Below are 20,947 nucleotides of genomic sequence, written 5' to 3'. Positions count from 1 at the left end.
TGTATATGCAATGTTGCGTTTCTGTTCTTAAAGGACAACATTAAAAACAAAGAATTGGGTCAGAGGAAGACAAAAAGAGCATTAAAATAGAAAAAGTGACTTAAAATTGCATCATGGTGGTGGTCTCTCTTGTCATCTGCCAGCCCTGTAAACACAATCTGACTTCTGAGGGCCTAGGCAACTTACTTCTTCCTTGTGTGTCCTCCCCAGTAATCACAGTTATGCAGGCCCACATTTGCCTTTAGTGACACTGGTAAAACCTCACAACCTCCAAATTATGCACAGACACCAATGTATCCGTATTGCCTTCAGCAGGTTTGGGGAAGTGTGAAGTGTACATAATTTAGTCATTCTGTTGAGTAGAGAAGTAATAGTACATATTGTTTTTCAATAATCAAGTTTCAGAGTAAAATCACACTAATCTAAGAGTAGCTAGCAAAATATGGCTTAGAAAAGAAGCAATAGGCATAGACAGCAAAGTGGTCTGAGATGTGCTCCAAAGCAGAATTGTCCCTTTTATGGTTTCACGTTTGCAACTTAATGCAGCTGAGCATTTTTTCCTGCCACAAGACCCAGTGTGGAGCCATTGCCTCCAAGTGAGGGGGACAAGATAAATATTAATTCAGGAATTTTAAAAGGGCATGAAATAATTTGCATAGGTCAGTTTTTCTGAGACTATATTTTCATTATTTCTACTTCTAATGTTGATATTATACAGTAATTAAAGCAAGCGCACACCAGGTTATTGGTGTGTATATGTATATTTGATTTTTAAAAAGATCGTAAATTCACCCAATCTGAGGTAACCTAGGCTGAGACTGTCTACACTACAGAGTTTTTTCCAGGATATCAGAGGTGTGTTGCAATTGTAAATGGTATAATATGTTTACATTTTATGTCTACTTTTCTTTTAGCTGCAAGAGAGTCAGTCTGGTTAGAAAGAGAAGAGAAAGCACGGCAGCATTACGAAAAACACCTAGAAGAGCGCAAAAAGAAGTTAGAAGAACAGAGACTAAAAGAAGAGAGAAGGCGAGCTGCAGTAGAGGAAAAACGAAAGCAGAGACTAGAAGAGGACAAGGTAAGAGGACATTCCATAAAGTCTTTAAGGTAACTTGCTCTCCACTAGATGATGTAGCAACGAATTGGCTACTATGCCATTTAAAAATTAGCAACAGGGTTTGAATGTGAGTCAAGGTCAACGTAGGGTACTTTGCAAAAGGACAGTGTGATGTGTTGGATTACAAAGACTGTCACCCTGTGTGCTGCTCTTACCACTGAGCCTGCCTGCCTACCTACCTACCCTTTGGGTACCCTACAACCCTGTTCTGCTGGGCAAGATGCTCTGGTTTCTCCCAACCAAGACACAGAGCTGAAGTAACAGCCACCCAGCAGAGTAACACAGATCCTGATAAGAGCTTTGGAAGGCCTCAGCTATAAGGACTTGATAGCATTTAGGAGCCCAGCCCTCAAAAGAGACCAAACCCCCAAATAAATTTCTCTTGCTCTGTATAAAAATTTTAAACAGAGAAAGCTCATAAGTTCTCCCTCTTTATCAATGAAAGAGATATGCAGCTGTGGCTCGCTGCCCCCCCCCTCCCTGTAACAATTATTTATGCTGGACTTGATATAAACAAAAGTGTTTTCATTAAGTATAAAAATAGGATTCAAGTGAAAACAGACAGATCAAAGTAAGTTCTAATCTAAAATAAACAAAACACACCCATCTAAGCCTAATATGTTAAGAAAAATAGTTACAAATCGTATTTTTCACCCTAGTTTTTATTTCGGGTAAAATCCACTAAGTCAGAACTGATCTTCTGTCTGTCCTGGGTCTAACAGCTCTTTGTGTATCCTCGTAGAGTGGTGGGAGGCTGTTTCAAAAGCCAGCTGAAGACCATCATTGATTGCTTCCCATCTCTTGAATAGAACTTCCCCAAACCGGGAAGTCTTTGTTCAATTCTCCTATTCCCAATGGAAAAATACCAAATTCAAGATGGATTCCAGCACCAGGTGGCATGGTCACATGTCTTTGTATGACCAACAGCAGTTTAGGCTTACAGGAAAAACTAAACCATTTAGAGATCATTGTCTTGCGGACTGGGCCACTAAGTTCCTTAAGTACCATTAATGGCTTTCACTAGAAGACCTAGAATTAATAAAACCAGTTTCCACTTAATATTTCTGACTTCATGTACAAGAGTGATACACTCACATAAATAGCATATACACATTAAAGGGATCATAGGTTCTTGAATGATGGGTTATGTGCCCTGTTTTGCATAGTGCATATCTGAGTTATGTATATTAAGAACATAAGAACAGCCATACTGGGTCCATCTAGGCCAGTATCCTGTTTGCCAATAGTGGCTAATACCAGATGCCCCAGAGCGAGAGGAACACCACAAATAATCATCACGTGATCCCTCTCCTGTCATCCATTTCCAGACAAACGGAGGCTAGGAACACCATTCCTACTCATCCTGGCTAATAGCCATTGATGGACCTATTCTCCATGAATCTATCTAGCTCTTTTGAAGTCCTAGTCTTCACAACATCCTCTGGCAAGGAGTTCCAGATGTTGACTGTGCACTGAGTGAAGAAAAACTTCCTTTTCTCTGTTTTAAACCTGCTGCCTATTAATTTTATTTGGTGACCCCTCCTTCTTATATTGTGGGAACAAGTAAATAACTTTTCCTTATTCACTTTTTCCATACCAGTCATAATTTTATAGATCTCTGTCATCTCCCCCTTGGTTTCATCTTTTCTGAGATGAAAAGTACAAGTCTTTTTAATCTCTCTTCATATGGGACCCGTTCCAAATCATTTTGTCTCCCTTTTCTGAACCTTTTCCAATGCCAATATATCTTTTTTGAGATGAGACAACTACATCTGTACACACTATTCAAGATGTGGATGTACAACAGTTTTATATGGAGGCAATAAAATATTCTCTGTCTTATTCTCTGTCCTTTTTTTAATGATTTTAACATTCTATTTGCTTTTTTGACTGCCACTGCACATTGAGTGGATGTTTTCAGAGAACTATCCACAGTGACTCCAAGTTCTGTTTCTTGAGTAGTCGCAGCTAAATTAGTCTCCATCATATTTTATGTATAGTTGGGATTATTTTTGCCAATGTGCATTACTTTACATTTATCAACATTAAATTTCATTTGGCATTTTGTTGCCTATTAACTTAGTTTTGTGAGATCTTTTTGAAGCTCTTCACAGTCTGCTTTGGTCTTCTCTATCTTGAGCAGTTTGGTATCATCTGCAAATTTTGACACCTGTTTACCGCTTTCATCAGATCATTTATAAATAGGTTGAATAGGATTGGTCCCAGGACAGACTCTTGAGGAACCCCACTAGTTACATCTCTCCACTGTAAAAACTTACCATTTATTCTTACCCTTTGTTTCCTGTCTTTTAACAAGTTATCGATCCATGAGAAGCCCTTTCCTCTTATCCCATGACAACTTACTTTACTTAAGAGCCTTTGGAGGCTTCTCAAAAGCTTTCTGGAAATCTAAGTGTATTATATCCACTGGATTCCCCTTGTCCACATTTTCGTTGACCCCATCAAAGAACTCTAGTAGATTAGTAAGGCATGATTTCCCTTTACAGAAACCATGTTGATTTTCCGCCCGGCAAGTTATGTTCATCTATGTGTCTGACAATTTTTTTCTTTACAAACTAAAGTGTTTCACCTAATTTGCCTGGTACTGATGTTAGACTTTCCAGTCTGTAATTGCCGGGATCACCTCTAAAGTTCCCTTTAAATATTGGTGCCACATTAGCTATCTTCCAGTCATTAGGTACAGAAGTTGATTTAAAAGATAGGTTACAAACCACAGCTAATAGTTCCGCAATTTCACATTTGAGATTTCTCAGAACTCTTGGGTGAATGCTATATGGTCCCATTGATTTGTTACTGTTAAGTTTATCAATTAGTTCCAAAACCTCTTCTAATGACACCTGTCTGGGACAATTCCTCAGATTCATATTTAAAAACCTATTTCCATAAAAAGATGGGGATGAAGCATCACAGAATATTTTTTTTTTTAGCTTTTGAAACATTTTTTAGAGGTATCTGTATTGATAAAGCTTTTCATGAGTCCCTCTATAAAACTCATCTCCCTGATCCAATAAAACATGTTTTAAAATAGCAGGGCACAGTAGAGCTCAAACTGAGATGATAATGAAAATTTTAAAACCTGTAGAAAAATTGTTTGGTACCTGTATTATTGATTGTAATTGCTAACTATTCAGTGTTAAATACTAAGTGACTAATTCAGACACTGTCAGGAATGTGCAAGTGCACGGTAAGTGTAGATTTAATAATAAATTTGCTTCGCTTAACTGCATGATAGTAGCTACTTGCAGTGTGATCTTGGGCAAATCAGCTCTCCTGTCTGCTTCCCCTCCCACCTTTTGCTTCTCCATGTAGACAAGTGTGTTTACTGCAATCAGAGGTGTGATTGCAGCTCCAATAGGTGTTCCTGAGCTCTCTTTTTATCTAGCTAGAATGAGTAAAGGTAGCAGAGAAGATGCAGCAGCACAGGCTGTACAAACCAGTCTAGAGGCTTGCGTTGCCTGACAACCCTCGGGGTTCGTGCCACCACCTCTTTGCTGCTATTTTTAGCTGCGTGATCTAGACTAAAGCTAGTGGAAATGTGCCTACCCAAGCTGCAGTGAAACCTTCAGCTGCAGCGTAGACATTAGCTTCTATTGTAAGAAATTCAGGACAGGGACTCTGTCTCATGTACAGTGCACAAGAAGGTCCCCATTTCAGTTATGAGCTACTGTACTACAAATAATAGGTGCCTTGTTATTGGTCTCAAGTAGACCTATTTTCAGTTACATTTTTTTAATTACCAAAAAGCCTTGTTTGAAATTAGCTCAGTTCTTTGAGTGGAATTCTTACTAAGTGCTGCTTATCAATGTGCATTTGACTCCAGGATGGCCAGTACATTTTGTCCAGTCGAAAGTCAGTGTGCAGTACAGTGGGAATGTTGGTTAAAAACCCAACAGCATCCCCACATAGTCATACATTCTCCTGTTGTGATTAAGGAACGACATGAAGCTGTTGTACGCCGTACAATCGAAAGGAGCCAGAAGCCCAAACAAAAGCAAAACAGGTGGTCCTGGGGAGGAGTACTTCATAGCAGCAGCAGCATTAATAATACAGGTAAAGGGGGAAGCCCCATTTTTCATGCAAGTTCCCTGTCTGTATCGTGTACTTTGTGCCCACAAAAAGAAGGGTGATGCAGTGTTCATTAGTCTAAGTTCTTTATTCCTGGATTCTGTTCGTTTGTTTGTTTGAAGATGGGCATGTTTATTAAGTTTCTGCTTGACTAAGAAGGAGCAAGGGGAAATTCAACTAAAGCTTAAACATAATTAAGTAATTGACTAATCCTGTAACTCCATCTATATTTACAAGTGCTCACTTCTGCTTCGCTAGTGTTTGTGTGCATTTATGTGTGTGTGTGTATGCATGTGCTGTGACACTAATCCAGTGTAAATTGCTCTATGGACATGTTAGGTATCAGGACAGCAACAAAAATTATTTTAAGAATTTCTGGTGGACATAATAAAAAACAAATTTTAAGCTAAAAATACAAATAGGAAGGGAAACAGCTCTTTGAAACCTGCTTTATTATTTTTAGTATTCTAGTTGGCAAAACACGTACAGTAAACTTCCGATTATCTGGCACCTTTAGGACCCAGGGGGTACCGGATTATCAAATATGCCGGACTATCAGAAGAGGGTGCTATGAGGGGTCTGGAGTGGAGTGGGGGGATACGCCCTTCTGCTCTGCGGGACCAACCCGGCAGCACCCCAGCTACTCTGCCCTGGGCTTCTGGGAGTCAGCTGCTGGTCAGTTTCAGCAGCGGCTGACTTGGGGGAGTCTAGGGCAGAGCAGCTGGGGTGCTGCCGGGTTGGTCCCGTAGGGGCGGCGCTACGGGACCAACCTGGCAGCACCCCAGCTGCTCTGCCACTGGCTTCCCCGAATCAGCCACTGGTCAGTTTCAGCAGTGGCTGAATCGGGGAAGCTGGGGGCAGAGCAGCTCCAATTGTCCGGCTGCCCAAAGCACTTCTGGGTTCCAGATAGTGCCGGACCATTGGATGCCGGACCACTGGAGTTTTACTGTACATAGGAATAAACAGAAATTCTGTGGTTTGTGTTAACCAACATTCTCGAACAAATTAATATGGGTTTATTGGTTTGAGTGGATATTTTCTCCACTTCCTTCAGGAGAAATTGGAAGCAGGCAAATGTAAAGTGTAACAAGATATAGGTTGAAGATCTAGCCCATAATTATCACTCTAACAGAAATTGCATTATTGATTAATAACATATATGTGGCCTGTTAAGGTACACCTCAGACTGAAGAAGAGAATTCAGATGTGTCCTTGATAAATTCTTAACCAGAAATAGACCAGAAATCAGTGTCTATATATTAGAAATCTATGTTCCCTTAATACATACATTTCAATAAGTATTACAATCTTTTATCAAGAAGAAAATAATGTGTTTACCATGCTGATCACTGAATAAGGGCAAGAAACATTTGTAATACATGTATTTTATTGTACTGTAAAATTCAGTAAACTGTTATTTTTCCATAAAATGTTCCACTTCTTGCTTTGCTTATCTTTGTGTGACTCATTTGCTTTTTATTTTTCTTTATTTTGAAAAATCATTTGTCTTGCATTCTGTCTCTAGGTTATTTTGTTGAATCATCATTCACCTTTCTCGATTTAGCATGCCTGGAGCACCACTTCAGATCTCTGGGTGGTGCTAGAAAACGTGGTACATAAATCACTGTGGTTTGTTGATTCCTTCATGTGTAGCTAGCTTTTCAAGAAATAGGACTAGTAACTACTTGATGACCTTTAAACCAACATCACTTAGACACAGTGCATGCTTAATAGAATACAACATAGTTGTTAGCCCCTAGTGTTTTTTTTTAAGTACAGAGAAGTATTACTGGCTGACTTAAAGGATTTGGCACAGTTCACTAAACTACTGTATGCAGAATACTGTATACAGTATATTGCATTGTGTTGTTTTGGATTACATTTAATAAAGAATATTAACCAATTAAAAACTGTCTTCTCGAATTCAATGGAGAACATATTTTGAGCTTTGTTTTACTTTTGCATAGGGTATGTGACACACAATTATTTGTCTGTTTTGGTCAAATAATGTTTTAAAATGTATTAACACAGACATAGCCAACATATGGTGCTTGGCCTATTCTGTGTTGGCAAGTTTTGTATGCAACTGACATTCACACAAAATTCTTCCGAGGCAATGGCATCCATTGAAAAATAATCTTCATGGACTGCACGGTTGAATGAGGCTGGATGGCAGGACTGATTTAAGAGTGACTTTCTCGAGAAGATGCTCTTTTTGCTGCTGTTTCTCATCTCCACAATGCTGCTCACACTTCCTTTACCCATTCTGTGACAACTGCATGTGTACCCGGTTGGTGCAATGGCATACACATGTGTTCTCACATGACCAGAACAAGCTCTGATGCTTAGTTCTCCACGCGCTTACTCACACAGATCGCTGCTGGAGAGCAGCTAAGGAACATAAGGATTGCCTTACCGGATCAGACCCAGCTCCCATTAAATCCAGTACCCGCTGTCTCCAACATTGACTAGTAACAATTGTTTTGGAGGAAAGTGCAAGAAATGTGAGATAATCTACCCCGCCCTTCCCCCCCCCCCCCCATGAAGTTTTCATCCTATTCCTAATGGTTAGAGAGTGTCTTAAACTCTAAACAGTAAAGTTTTTATCATTTCCAGCACCCTGTTGGTTAGCTTTAACCATTCCAATTCTGGATGTTCTTGTTATCCATGTGAACATCTAGTCCCTCTTTGAAGCCTGCTGAGATTAGGCGAAGCAAAAGATAAAACCAATTGCTCTGTGGCAGTGGATGAAAAATCAAATAAAAACCACCAACCTTTTTTCTTTCATTCCTATCCTGTATACTCTACCACTGGAATGAGAAACTCTTCTATTCTATTAATGATCAGAAGAGTTTTTAACCCAAAGCCAATTTGTATATGTGGGTGGTAACATGCGTAACAAATGTTGATGTGCTCAGTATAATGAAAGCCTTAAGCAATCATTGTCTGAGAGAATGTCCTCTTTAATATTTTCAAGGTTATTTAGACATATAGATTGTGATTCAACAGAGCAATTAAGAACATGTCAAACACTCCTGGACTTCAACTGGAAATCATTATGTGCTAAGGCCTATATTTTTAAAGGTACTTAGGCATTATCACACTCAGCATTGTAACGCCTAACTGATTTTGGAGGCTGTCTCATTTTCAGAAGGGGTTTAGGAACTTAAGAGCCTAAATGCCATTCTCTGTCAATAGAGAGACAAGGTCAGTGAAGTAACATATTTTATTGGAGAAATTTCTGTTGGTGTGAGAAACAAACTGTTGAGCTATAAGGAGCTCTTTCTCAGGTTAGTGTAGTTGAAAAGCTTCTCTCACACCAACAGAAGTTAGTCCAATAAATGTCAGTTTCCCAAACAAAAATCTAAAGAGATTTAGTTTATGCACTCATTTCCCAAAAAAATATTTTGGAGGAGAGAATATTTTTACATTGCTTTTTCCCCCCCTCGTAGTTCCTCATTTTCTTCTGCTGTTGCCAGCCTCTTCAGACTGTGCACAATCTCTTTTTCAGTGCTCTTGAAATATCTATCATATTCTTAGTTGGATGGAAATGCTGATTTTGCATCATTTGAACAGGAAAGTGATGAAGTATGATACTACAGTTTGAAAACCACAACTCATAGAAAGGCAAAATAAAGCCCTTTGGAGTCACATACAAAGTATATGCATCGCAATTATTTTTTAGTCTTCTACACATTTATTTTCTTTGTCTGTTAAATCTCATGCGGTTTTGGACTGACAAGCTTTGTCGTCTTATAGTGCAGACAGAAAAATCATTCTCTGATATGGAGTATACTACCTATTCAGAATCCTTTGGCTTTTAGCCTTATCTTTGAATTCCTCTTCTGCCCACCCTCATTTGTCTTCTGTGCCTTGCTTTCTTTCTCTTCTACTTGATCTTCCATTGTTATGATTCCAATATTGATCTCCTGGTTCACAAACAGTATCCTTCTAAATATCATGTGTAATTCAAGTGATGCTAAGGACTTCTTTCTTCATAACATGCTCTTGAAAAGAGGGACTAGAGCGTTAACCATGATACTGATGCTATGTAATTTTCCATTTCATCTGAGCCTACAGCAAAACCTATTCACAAGCGCAGTGAAGTGAACATTAAAATTTCATCTTATTAGCTGTCCGTTCAGCTCTTCCATTTGAAACCTTGGAGCACAGCTTAATTGAATGAAAAACGTCCAGGGTATCAGTTTATTTACCTGCAATTTAAATTAAATAGTAATGTGCCAAATCTTTAAGTCACCTATAAAATGTCCACTAAGAAGTCCTTTCTGTTTTTAAAGTTCTAGTGATAGAGCAGAAATTATTAGTCCCCTTTTTCTCCTTCTGTTGGTGTTCTAGGAAGTTGCATTATTGCATGCGGGCTGTCAAATAGCATTATCTCCATTTGTTTTAGATCCAGACAGGCGGTCTGTTTCAACAATGAACCTTTCGAAACATGTTGATCCAGTCATTAACAAGCGGCTCTCCTCCTCATCTGCAACATTACTAAATTCTTCAGACAGAGGTACAGTTTAAAGAAAGAGAGAGAAGTGTTCTTTGAGTCATTGTTTTTAACAATCCTCTGCAGATACAGTAAGCATTTTTAGTCGTTTTCTGCACATTATTTAAATAGGAATGAAAAGACTTCAAATGATTGAAAGAAGTTAAATGATTGAACATTCTCTTTTCAAGAAGAGCTCTATTTTTCAAAGATCAGAACTTGCCTGAATTATTTCATTTAACAAGTGATAAAAGCAGTGCTTCTGTCAGGTTTTTAGTAAATGATTGACAACTACAGAAACAACACATCTCTTCAAAGCGCATGTAACCATTTTATTTTTATACATTTATTTACATTGAGTCATGCTGCCTTTTTGCTTTTCATTTTTAATTTGGTTCCAATTCTCGAACTTCTGGAAACATGTTTCACAAAGCTTTTAAGTAGTTAATAAGCTCATATTGTGGATTTATTTAAAATTTAACTACGCAGTTAGATATTGCTCATACAGTGCCTGTTTGTTGATTTTCTATGTGCCTTTAGATTTAGAAGTTTGCTCTAGTGGAAGAAATGCTTTTTTCTGATATTTTCAGATCTGCACATCAGCTTGACAGTCAGGCTTTTAATCAACAGCATAATCTGCAGTACTAAACTGTCAGACTTTGTAAGGCAAACTTCGTCTTAAATTAGTTTTACAAAGTAAGTTATTTTGATAACCTCGTGTGATAAGAAATGGATCGAGATTTTTGACAAGATGGACTATTAGGGACCATTTCCCCTTTCTCAGCAAAAGACAAAAGGGCTGTTCAGCGTTTCATCCCAAATCTGAATGTCCATATGTAAATGCAGAATATATATATAATGTTATATATATTTTTGCATATATAACCTGTTATCGCCTCAAACTGTTTGGAAAACTTCACTATCTGTATCTCTCTAACAAAATGTCCTGCACTAAGTGCATGCTTGTATGCATGTTTCCGTATATAATGTCTATTTATTTCTATATATATAATATTATACAGCATAGTGACAAGATTTGAGGGCAGTGGCAGCACACTCTTGCCTATGGGATAAAATACTGAGGTTGCTGATTTTGGAGGGGTGGGTGGGGGAGAATACAACACAGTTTTCAGAAATTATGTAACTCCTGAACAGTTGTTTCTTCTGACAGCTATTGAAACCCAGTCAATATTAATTGTGTTGCCTTTTCAGATTTTTAGGATTTGCTGTTGCCATTCTTTATGAGTGATGGCTCCGTAATGAAGGGTGGTGTCAGGGACAAAAAAGCATGATAATGATGTGGAATATTACCACTGCGCCTGGGCTCACCCACTGGTTATATCAGTTTGTGGCTAATAGAGCATGTTAGTTTCAGTTTATCTACTTTTCAAGTCAGTCGTGCTAATATAGTCTTTTTAGTGGTGATTTTATAGTTAGTGCCACTAGTAGCCTGGGTAACAAGTCATCTGAAGAAGTGGGTTGTGCCTATGAAAGCTAATCATACCATCTACATGCTTTGTTAGTCTTTAAGGTGCTACTAGACCAGTGGTCACCAACCAGTAGATCTTGGGGCCTCTGACAGGGGATCCTGACTGGTCTGGCCAGGAATCTATCAAGTGCTGGCTCTTCAGTTGCCCCTCCACCCGCTGTCATGCTGCTCCTGCCCTCTGCCTTGGAGCTGCCCCCTGGGAGCCTCCTGCTTGCTCTGCAAAGTGTGGGAGGAAGAAGAGGGGAGGATGCTAATGTCAGGGTATCCCTCCTCCCCCACTTCTGTACCCTATCTCCACACAGAGAAGGGGATGGATGAAGCTTGGCAATGCAAATCTCACTCACACACTGTATATGTGTCTGTCATTCTCACAAACACACACTGCCCTTCCCTCTCATCTCCCGACCCAACATACACATACATGGGGGGTTGTTACTACTTTTACTGCTTGCAAAGTGTGTTGGTTTTGGTTTTTGACTGTCACCACCCTAACCTCCTCCTACACCCAACCTGCTGCCCCTGACATGAGCCCCCTTGCACCCAAACTCCTTCCCAGAGCTTGCACCTTGAAACCCCTCCTGGACCCCAATCTCCCACCCTGGGCTGAGTCCAGAGTCCCTCCCACACTCCAAACTCTTTGGCTCAAGACCAGAGCCTATACCCCAACCCCTACCCCAGCTTGGTGAAAGTGAGTGAGAATGGGGAAGGAAGGGGTATGGAGTGAGCAGGGTGAGGCCTTGGAGAAGGGGTGGAGTAGGGGCAGGGCCTCAAAGAAGGGGCCAGGAAGGAAGCGGGGCAAGGGTATTTGGGTTTGAGGTAGGTCTTACATTGCACTTAAATCGAAAAAGTGATCTTGTGGTTAAAAAAGTTGGAGACCACTGTACTAAACTATTTGTTGTTTTTTAAGGATTTAATTGTGCATATATTTAGTACTTTTGCAAAAATTAGGACTAAGTGATGTTATCCTCATGAATAAATTATTAAAATACTAGAAGATTTATCCAGCAATGCTTGGTCCTTAACTCACATAAGTTTTGTTTTTCTCCATTTAAATCATTGCTCTGGGGTGGGGCTGGCATGAGGGGTTCAGTATGCAGGCTGCCCTGTTCTCAGCCCTCTCTCACCGCAGCAGCTTGGGGCCAGGTGAGAAGCACTTCTCCATGGCTGCTTCAGAGGACACAGCAGGGGGAAGAATGCATGTCCCCCAGCTGAGTGATAGACAGACAAACTCTCTGAAATATATAGTAGATAGCTGTTCCTTTCTTCACCCTATCTTTGCTGACCCAGTGGGGTTCTAGCTGTCCCGGTCGCCATCCATGGCCTCTTGCTTGCCCCCCGTGATCATTTTGTAGTATAACATCCTCCTACCAGATCCCCTCCCTTTCCATTTTATGAGAAACAGTTAAATCCCAGGCACAGCCCATTATCCTGGCACAACCAAACCCTGACCCTGCTCTAAGTTATGATAAGAGGAAGCTGCATGCCAAATTTGTTGGTCCTAGCTTTCACCATTTAGGGAGAATTATTGAACAAACGGACTCACAGATGGACAGACAGACTGACTCACATTTCTAAAATGTATAGTAAAAAATGCAACAACAAACTGCAAAAAGTGAGTTTTCACAGGCGTTTCCAGACTTCTGACCGAGGTTTGTCAGCCCTTTAAAATACAGAGAACTGCACACAATCGTTACCATAATCCCTCACCCCCAGCATTTAACAACAGCTTCTGCCTAATGTTATCTTGGATAGGACTATTTCCTATGCTAAGTATAAGGTAATTCTGCAGTATCTCTGGTTCCACTGCATGTTGTTAGCAAGCTGCTGGTAAATGGTGACTTTCCATTTGGAACCAGCACAAGTACCAATTATTACTGTTTCTTCAGGATTTTCTTAAGACACCTAGGTTTTAGGCCTCTTGTCTTTTTCTCAATGAACCTGATCAACAGGTGCCTGTACATATCTGTTTGTATGCTGTTGCTTCCCTATAGGCTTAGCATACAATACACTGCCTCCAGACAAGAAAGTGCTTCAAGGCTCATGTTTGACTACCTAGACTCCTGAGAACCACAGATTTGAAATCTCTTCAGGGTTAACAAAGCCTTTCATCCTATCAGGCTAGACTGAGTAACTTCCCATGCATGCAGTTTACTGCATAGGGTCCTCTGGATAAACCCCTAAATAGTGAGACACTGTGTGAACACTTAACAACCATAGCCATTTTCATTCGAATAGGACTTAGCCCTTGTGTCCTTAGCCAATACTAATGGATGTATTCAGAGGACAAGACAACATTGGCATGCTGTGTAAGACTCTTTAAAGCCATTTTTTAAAAGAGTTAGTGAATGCTCCACTAATGCCTGCTACCCAGAACATTGGCTACCCCCACACCTAGCTAAGCTCATAACTTTAGAGCCAAGGTATCCAAGGGTATGTCTACACCACCCTCCTAATTCGAACTAGGAGGGTAATGTAGGCATACCGCACTTGCAAATGAAGCCCGGGATTTGAATTTCCAGGCTTCATTTGCATGAAGCCAGCCGGCGCTATTTTTAAATGCCGGCAGTTCGAACCCCGTGCTGCGCAGCTACACGCGGCACGGAGTAGCTAGTTCAGATTAGGCTTCCTAATCCGAACTAGCTGTACTCCTCGTGGAATGAGGAGTACAGCTAGTTCAGATTAGGAAGCCTAATCCGAACTAGCTACTCCGTGCCGCGTGTAGCCGCGTGGCACGGGGTTCGAACTGCCGGCATTTAAAAATGGCGCCGGCCGGCTTCATGCAAATGAAGCCCGGGAAATTCAAATCCCGGGCTTCATTTGCAAGTGCGGTATGCCTACATTACCCTCCTAGTTCGAATTAGGAGGGTAGTGTAGACATACCCCAACATGCTAGCCACTAGCCACATGTAGCTATTTGGCTGGTTGAGTGTGGCTAGTTCGCTATAGCTGCTTGAGAACTGGTTGGACACCACAGCTTTAGAGTTATAGAGTGGTCTCTCCAGTTAGCTCAAAAGAACTGTTCTGTGCTTGACTGTGCATTGGGAAGAAGAGGCTCCTTCTCATTTTCCTCAGTAAACCCATGCAAATTTTGCCCTTAGTATATGAGCATGCACTCCTATGCACAACACATAGAAATGAAGTCTAGTGCGGTTATCACAGATAACTTATATCTGCCATCAGAGACATGACTTCTGTTGAGTCGTATCTTTTAAATGGTTAAAGAACAGGGGACTTTTCAGTTCATACAAAGAAAAAGGTTTTCATTAATGGACATTTCACTTTGTCCATAAAACATTTTTTAAATATTTTATTGATTCCCTTTCAAGTTCAGTATTATTGTGCGGCTTATTACAATTTTAAAACTAGTCTGGCAACTAAAATGTAATTTTCTTTGTTGTAGTAAAGGTTCAGCCATTTAAATTAGGGATGTGAAAGTGCAACCGTGTACACACAGTTAATCTATGAGCCTGGGCTCATCAGTTAACCTTCACAGTAACATGCAGGCTCCCAGTATGTGTGGGGAGTTGGCTTAAAAGCTGGCTCCCACACATACTGGCTCCCAGGGATCAGAGGCAGCAGTACAGGGGGAGAGGCTCTCCCCGCATGTGTAACCACTGAAATTTTCAGCGGTTACATGTTTACTTAAATGTATTTTAACATCCCTACTTTACATCCCTGCAAGTTACCATGAATAATTAGCAGAATTCAAACAATGGACTTGATACCAGAGGCACTTAAGAAAACGTGGTGATAGTGTTCTGCAAAGAAAATGTGGTTAACTAGCTGTTATTTTAGGTTCTATAGGAGTTACAAATTCTTTGCTTTGCAAGGCCAACATGGCACACACTGGCATATTTTTTCTCACTATCCTCTCTGAAATTGTTTTACTTCAAAATAAAAAGAACCCAACATGTCATTAAATCAAGGTGATTTAAACTACCAAGTAGAAAACCTTGATTTAAATAATTAATCAACTCTTTCTATGTATGCTTCAGTTATTTTCTAAATAAAGGTGCATTTTCATTGGCTGTTACAACCATTAAAACATGTTGATTAACAACAAAATAGGGTCTTTACACTAGATTAGGAGGCTCTTAAGAAAATTACGTCTTTTTGCTACCTAGGAAGATACATTGTAACTATAGATTTTTGTTTAAACAATTATGTAATTTAATAGTTTGATTCTTATTGTGCATTTTGGTATGTTAGAAATGGTGGATGATATATTGGTTATTTACTATGTAATTAATGTTTGTACGTGACTTGTGTATTAGAATAGTAACTGGAATTACATTAAACACACAAAATAGCATATCAAATGGATGTTTATTAAAACAACTTTAAATGTTTTGGATACATAAACCCCTAATTAAAATATGTTCCACATTTACATCTAAATGATTTATTAAACAGGAGAATTAATTGTAGTCAGTGAATTAAACTGATTGTTTCAGGTTAGCCTGGGAATATTTTCAAATGAGCCTAAGTGAAAATGGCTCCAGCTTAAATTCCAACTTGCCACCGTCTCTTGAAAAATGAGAACACAGTCTCCCAGCTTACTCAGGCTGGCCTAATGTGCTGTATTTATAAAGACTGATCTCGATAATTAGATATTTTCCCCCATTCAGTCTTTATACAGAAAAGTAGACTTTAACTCAAAGTCTTTGATAAAGGCTCACAGATTCAGCATATTTATATTTTATTTAAATGATTTAAGAGATTATAAATTTAGGCCTTAAAATATTTTATAAAAAAATCAGATTTCATTTGAAGCCGGTTTAATTTGTAAATGAATAAATAATACAATTTAAAAAATCAATTTAGATCTAAACAGCTCATTTAAATAAAAATCTTTAATTTTAAAATGGATTTAGATCCATCCTGAACTTATATTTGTCTTAAAATTCAAGAAAAATGTCTCATGCTGCTCTGGGGCCTGCTTTCTGCCTTTTTGAAGGTTTGGAGGTGGCAGTACAGGTTATCAGGTTTTCAATGACAGAAGTGGATAAATTTGAAAGATCTCTGCTTTAGAATTTCCCCTTGTTCCACCCATGAATAGGCATTCCTTCTTGTTTTCTTTGTTCCAAAACAGAGATGTTTTGAAACCTGCGAACTAAAAAGTTGCTTTGTGTTTTGCCTAAGAGGTGGCTAACCTTTGACTCCCCTCCCCAAAGGATGCATTGGCAACTTGCCAGAAGACCGGAACCCACACCCAGTTTTGCATAAAATTGAGTTGATTACATCCTCCTCCTCTTGTAATTTGGAGATGCAACCTTCGTAGATTTCAGGTCTGAACAGATAAAATATTTGATGTTATGCTGCTTCTTAGTGTCTGCATGATGTGCCTCAGGATTCATCACCAAATTTGGACTGCTGGTTGAATCATTAGCTTTACTAGCTTTGGGCCAGATACTGATGGGGAGTGTGAGTGAATCCTGATCCATGTCCCCTGTATTGTACTGTGTGCTGGAACCCATAGTATCCAAGAACTACATCTCTGCATGAAAGGAGGAGGTGGCTGCAGGCCTCTTGGCAACTCCATGAGCCACATTAGACCCAGAAACCATAGTTTAGTTAGCCATTCCAGTTAACATTTTTACCCTAATGGCCATTAAAGCATGTATTAAAAGTGAACTATAAGCTATTAATATTAATAATTTCAATGTAGTCTAAGATGCAAAGTGTAAGAAAGTTTTAATGTAGGTTTCTCGAGGAATTTTTAATGTAGGTTTCAGGGCCCACATTCCTATTTTTAAATAGCCACAGTATTTAAATAGAAAAAATGTCAGTCTGGTTTGCTCAGCCTTCTTTAATGCTGTCAGAAGCTGAGTAATACATTAAATGGGATTTTAAGACTTAATTTATCTTGAGAAACTCTATACAGCACTGCTTGCTTAAAATGAGAGGTTCATTTCTTCCTAGTGCCTACTTGTGACCAGATTAAAATAACTCCTCTTTTAAAACTTCATCACAAAGATTTTAAATAAAGGGAAACATGGTAGATTACAAATATCCTTCTGCTTGTTATGGTGTCGAGAGTTCAAACTTGTTGCTTGCCTTCCAAGCAGGTTCATTTAGGTAATTTCCCAGTAAGGGAAAGGAACTACCATTTTTTCCTGTGATGGCACAGTGTTAATTTGACTTGTACTTTTGATGGCGAACACAGGCAATGCTTGGTTGCTTTTGGCAAAAACATGTTCTGAAATGTTTGGGGTTGTGTATTTGCTGATAGATTAAATGGTGAGAGAGTTTTACACACAGTTCCAGAGTGCACTGAGAATAACTGTAAAAGGTTTTCATTACAACATGGCCTTATGAGTGAATGGGTGTGTTATGTCTTTTTATGTCTCAATATGTATGTAGCAGGACTGCCTTACCTGGTCTGGGCTCAGGCTAGCCACTGCCTCAGTTCCATGGGCCCATCCCCTCCTTAGCATCTCCACAGTGTGCAAGCATGATGACTTGTCTCCCCAGCCTAGGGAGGACTGATCCACTGCTCAGAGTCTTTTGAATCTTTCCTGCAGGGCTCAGTTTTATTAATTCAGTCACAAGTCTACAATGTACCAGAAAACTCCCTACCAAAGCAGGCTGTCAGGATCCAGAGGCCTTTCACTCTGCTCCAGGGCCACCTTGCTGAAGCAATCTACCTTCCCATAGCCCCATCAACTGAATCTTTCTAGCCCTTATATTGAGAACAACTGACCCTTTCCCAGAAGAATCTGCTAATGAAACAGGGCTGGCGGCTCCCGGAACCTTAGCCTATAAAGGGGCGGACCACTCTGTTAGAGCATTTGTGCACACGTTCACCATGGATTCTTAGATCCCAGTCCGACAAATGCTTACTACCGACTGTAATGTTTATTTGTGTGTAGCTCTGTTGAGCTCAACAGGGCTGCATGCGGTAATAGTAATTACTATACCTGAAAGTAAGTCCTCATCAAGAGGAAGTCCTAATTTTGTGTCTAGTACTTGTTTGTCTGACCATGAGAGTATTCTTTGCATTGCTATAACAGTCTGTGGGATTTTGCTCAGATTTAATTATGGTGACAGTATTTGTTTAGCCTCAACCATTTCCTTCCTCAGACTTGTACTTTGCTAGCATGCAGTTAATCAAACTCAGTTTCTAAAGATTAAAAGACAGTGAACAAAATCCATGAGCTTGCTTAGTAGCTAAAATAATGGACACACTGAACGTAGGGGCGCAGAGGGGAAACAAAATGATTTTCTGCCCTTCGGTTTAATAATTATGTTCTATGGGTTTTTCTTCCTCATTGTCAAGATGCAAGCTTAATGACAACTAGTGCACATTAATGGAGGCCTCTGGAGTATTTTGTGTAATCTGTGCAAGCCTGGAAAGAGCTTTTGCTGTCGTTCATTATGTAAGGGCACTTATGCAGACTGCCTGCTGTGTTTGAGACCTATATTTCTATAGCAGTGCCACTTTTGTGTTAGCAGAAATTAGGAGAGCAGCTTTGGATACAGGAAAAAAAAAGTCAGTGCTGGGGGCAGCTAAGGGAATTAAACTCTCATGGGATAATATTTATTCTTAAGATCAGCCAAGCTTTGCATGTCACCTGGAGCGAAGTAGATTAAGAGGCGTTCAGGGTTTTAATTAATAATGTTAAACCTCTACATTTAAAAATATAACTTGGCCTCCAGTTTGTCTAGCAGTTGGTTACCATTTTAGAGACTAGGCCTAAAATGAATTCAAGTTGCAATCTTGTTCACTAATCCCAAATCCAAATTACAGTGAATGGATGTTTAAAGGCAATAAAACCTGACATTGCTTGCATTGTTAAGATTAATATGATTAATGTATGTCATCTCCAGTATATATGTAATAAATTCTGATGTGGCCATCACTGCAGCATCTGGGCTCTGCATACATATTAAAGGAAACATGATTTCCATTTGAGAGTGAAATGCTAGGAGCTAACCAAAAATCCCTTTGTGGGGGTTATGATAGTGCTTGCTAACAAACAACGCGCTTTTTCTAATGTGGTTGACAAGCTTCCAATTTTTGTTTAACTTGCATGTAATTAATCTGGCAATAGGAACAAAATATTAGAATTTAGTAGCAGTTCAGTATATTATGTCATCATAATAATTAAAAAAGTGCAAAGAGAGTAAATATTTAAAATTTACAGATGAAGGCAATAAAGTGGATTCAGACTAAAATATATAACATGTGACCTATGTGCTCGTAATCTCTGAATCCTAATTTGAAGATGCCCGTATACGTGTGGTGCAGTATGTTGAGGCATCTCCTGCAGTGTATGGTGGTTTATAGAAAGTGTCTGATTTAAAATCTTGCTTCTCTGGTGCATATTCAGCTCGCCGTCTGCAGCTCAGCCCATGGGAGAGCAGCATTGTTAGTAGACTGCTGATGCCCACACATTCGTACCTGGCCAGAAGTAAAAGCACAGCTGCCTTGTCTGGAGATGCAGGTAAACTTAAAAGGATGGACACCTAATGTTTTATCACAGCTGTTCCTTTCCCAAATTCTTTTATATGTTTATGTTTTATATGTTTATGTTTATATGTTTGTTTATATATTCAGTAGCACTCCAGGTTTGTATAAAGTGAGCCAGAATGGCTCCTACAACAGCATAGGTGTTCTTGGTATGCCTTTCTTTTTCTCTCCTTCTCTCTTTTTCTTAGTCCATCTCCAGTATCTTTACCAGTTCAAGAAAGAAAATGCCATAGGACAGCAATGCAGCAAACATGATAGCCCACTGTATGTTGCTAATGCTGCTGTGTACTGAGCCTGTTGCAAAAAAAGTTATTCTGACTATATAATACAAGTGACTTCATTTTTCAAACTATCTGCTTTATTTTGTGTTTTGAAGAAGAAAAAAGACTTTTATTGTGCAGTTAATATTCATGAAGAAATTCTTTTGGTTATAATCAACTTCTTTTCCTATGTGAAACTGTTGTTCTACTTCTCAAGTTAGGTCTCCAGTTTCAGTGATCTTCTAGCATCACTGAAGTACATGTGTAAGTATTTGCAGTAGTGGGGACTTAGTTATTAAAAAGTTCTCCACAATCACAAAACAACTCTTTGCTAATCCACTGAGGGGCAGAAAATAACACAGAGAATATGGCAAAATCTCTCTGAGGTATCTTGAAAACTTCAAAACTAAGGAGAATGTCACACGCATGTTTAAAATAGGGTTGTGATGTATTATGGGGGACAAGAAGCAGGTCATTCTCTGAGGCTGTCTACACTACCAGGTTATTTCAAAATACATTATTTATATCTATAAACTGTTTTGAAATAAGCTTATTCCTCTTCACAAGCAGGAGTTATAATTTCGAAATAACAAGTCTCTTATTTTGAAAGATCAGGCTTGATGGTGTGGACACTTGCCCTTTTTATTGTGAAATAACTCCCTACTGTAGACATGGCCTGATGTATGTTAGGAAAGAAGTCGTTGCTCTGTTTACAGATTGTAGAGTTATTTTATGACCATACTATTTCATGGCATTTTAATACATTGGTAACATATTGTTACACTTCTTAAGTGTTTAAGTCCAGACAGGTTTTCTTTGCCTGCTCCTATAAATATGCCTTTATTTGAAATAAAGGATATTGAAGGTAAAGGGAAATACAGGACATGCAAGACTATTTTTCAAAGATATTTTAAATAATTCTCCTTGTTAATTAGGCTGCAATGCAGTTCCATGGGGATAGCTTTGTGGAGAAAGGAGACAGAAATGGGTTATATTCTACAAACAACAATTAGCCAGTGAGGGT

At 39.2% G+C, this 20,947-nt stretch overlaps 1 protein-coding gene across 5 annotated transcripts in view; it reads left to right on the top strand.

Annotated features, from left to right (window-relative positions):
- Nucleotides 1-20,947, top strand: part of MAP7 (microtubule associated protein 7) — a 193,142-nt gene that overhangs the window by 140,091 nt on the left and 32,104 nt on the right. For all 5 annotated transcript variants that reach the window (XM_075924253.1, XM_075924252.1, XM_075924256.1 and 2 more), the window contains exons 4-7: nt 915-1,078; nt 5,071-5,188; nt 9,615-9,725; nt 19,524-19,637. In XM_075924253.1, coding sequence (XP_075780368.1) covers nt 915-1,078; nt 5,071-5,188; nt 9,615-9,725; nt 19,524-19,637 — 507 coding nt within the window. The remainder of the gene's footprint in view (nt 1-914; nt 1,079-5,070; nt 5,189-9,614; nt 9,726-19,523; nt 19,638-20,947) is intronic.

The sequence above is a fragment of the Pelodiscus sinensis genome, chromosome 3 (genome assembly GCF_049634645.1).
Source record: "Pelodiscus sinensis isolate JC-2024 chromosome 3, ASM4963464v1, whole genome shotgun sequence".
Classification (NCBI taxonomy): Eukaryota; Metazoa; Chordata; order Testudines; family Trionychidae; genus Pelodiscus; species Pelodiscus sinensis.
This window is presented reverse-complemented; position numbering and strand designations above follow the sequence as displayed.